The sequence below is a fragment of the Echinops telfairi genome, unplaced genomic scaffold (assembly GCF_000313985.2).
Source record: "Echinops telfairi isolate 266 unplaced genomic scaffold, ASM31398v2 ScPeMD7_7458;HRSCAF=8496, whole genome shotgun sequence".
Lineage (NCBI taxonomy): Eukaryota > Metazoa > Chordata > Mammalia > Afrosoricida > Tenrecidae > Echinops > Echinops telfairi.
Window position 1 is genome coordinate 28432579 of NW_022111358.1, and position 1749 is coordinate 28434327.

At 54.3% G+C, this 1749-nt stretch overlaps 1 protein-coding gene across 1 annotated transcript in view; it reads right to left on the reverse strand.

Annotated features, from left to right (window-relative positions):
- The window catches only part of KRT12 (keratin 12), a 6237-nt gene that overhangs the window by 2806 nt on the left and 1682 nt on the right, over positions 1-1749 (reverse strand). Inside the window, exons 3-5 of the mRNA XM_004707455.4 lie at positions 1277-1433; positions 312-473; positions 47-219 (exon numbers count right to left, since the gene is read on the reverse strand). Coding sequence (XP_004707512.1) covers positions 47-219; positions 312-473; positions 1277-1433 — 492 coding nt within the window. The remainder of the gene's footprint in view (positions 1-46; positions 220-311; positions 474-1276; positions 1434-1749) is intronic.

Below are 1749 nucleotides of genomic sequence, written 5' to 3' on the forward strand. Positions count from 1 at the left end.
ACCGATTTACCAATGGAGCGGGCAGTCAAGTGACCAAGTGGACCACCGACTCTGGCCACAGCGGTGTCTTGGGAAGTAATGGAGAAGCCGTACCATGGCGAGCTGAGCCTGGAGCTCCATCTCCAGGTTTTGGAGAGAGCGCCTCAGCTCGGTGACCTCGCCCTTGCTGGACTGCAGCTGCCCCTGGTGGGTGCTGATCTCCTTCCGCAGCTCCCCGCTCTGCAAAGAGGGGGCCAGGCCACATGAGCCCTCCACCGAGAGCGCCCCCACATACTACCACAAATGGATCGAAGTGGTTTGGTGTGGGGGACCTTTTCGATGAACCAGGCTTCCGCATCCTTCCGGCTCTGCTCGGCGACGGTCTCATACTGCGCCCTCATGTCCTTGAGGAGCGTGGTGAGGTCCACTCCAGGGGTGGCGTCCATTTCCACGCTCACTTGCCCCGGGCTGCCCTCCCGCAAGCTTTGCAGCTCCTGGGGACAGCAGGGAGAGAAGGGTGTCTTAGGGCCTTCGTGGGTCCCCCTTCCCAAAATGATTATATTCTATCACCGGATTGGAAAAATGACAATATATCAAGACCATGTATTAAAACGCTTCCTTTACCCACAGGTTCGTATTTTTCTTCCGATGTTGAAAGGACGTTTTCGTGGGCCCCTGAAAGTGTCATGGGCTAGGCCCGAGGGGCTGTGCCTGCTGTACCTAGTGGCCACGGAGGTGCATCGCAGGGCCAAGAGACGCAGTGCTTGCTCTGGACACTGGAGAATCCCAGCGGTAGCTCCCCATCCAGGAGCTTCCGGCGGCATCCAGGTTCGCACACCATTCACGCGAGGAAAATCCCGCAGGAGCCTCTTTAGAGCCTGTGGCTAGCGTCATGATAGAATGTCTGATCCATATGCCAGCCAGCTAGCTGTGTTTCATCATTGTCCTGATGTGTATGTTTATAACACAAGCTGACAGACCGCTGTTTTTAATGTTTAAAATACCCGATTTTTCTCCCTTCCAATCACCAAATCAGGCCTCTTACAGTTCTTCTCATCATTAATGATTAACATGGCAAGATCAGAAGGTGCCTCGGGTCTGATAACCCTAACTGGAATCACCACCATCCCCCCATGCAAACACAGATCACACCCTCCTAGCGATGCCCCCAACGGCCAGGGTAACTGATCCAATGCCCGCCACAGGGGTCCTCGCTTGAGACTGGTAAATTCGGAGTTGTGTTCGCCAGTCGGGGGAGAAAGCCCGCAGCCCAGAGAGGCTGCTTTCTCTGGCTCACCTCCTCGTGGTTCTTGCGGAGGTAGGCCAGCTCCTCCTGCAGCCCTTCCACCTGCATCTCCAGGTCGGCGCGGGCCAGCGTCAGCTCGTCCAGCACCCGGCGCAGCCCGTTGATGTCGGCCTCCACACTCATGCGCAGGTTCAGCTCCGTCTCGTACCTGGAAACCAAAGACAAGCATTCAGGGAAGCAACACTGCTATTTGGATGAGGCCCCTACTCTCTTGGTGCATAAATTCATGTGACTATTTAAAAATCGCATCACTGCAATACATTGTTTTTATTTTATGACTTCTTTTTAACTCCCCCCACCCCTCTCTTGAATGATAGTCTATCCCTCAGTTGGAGAGAGAAACCTTAAGAGTCAACTGTGAACTCATTGTCAGTGAGTTGATTCCGATTCATGGCAACCCTCTCTCTGAGACTGCCACTCTTCACGAGAGTTGGAAGCCCTCTCTTCCAAACTGCTGACCTTGT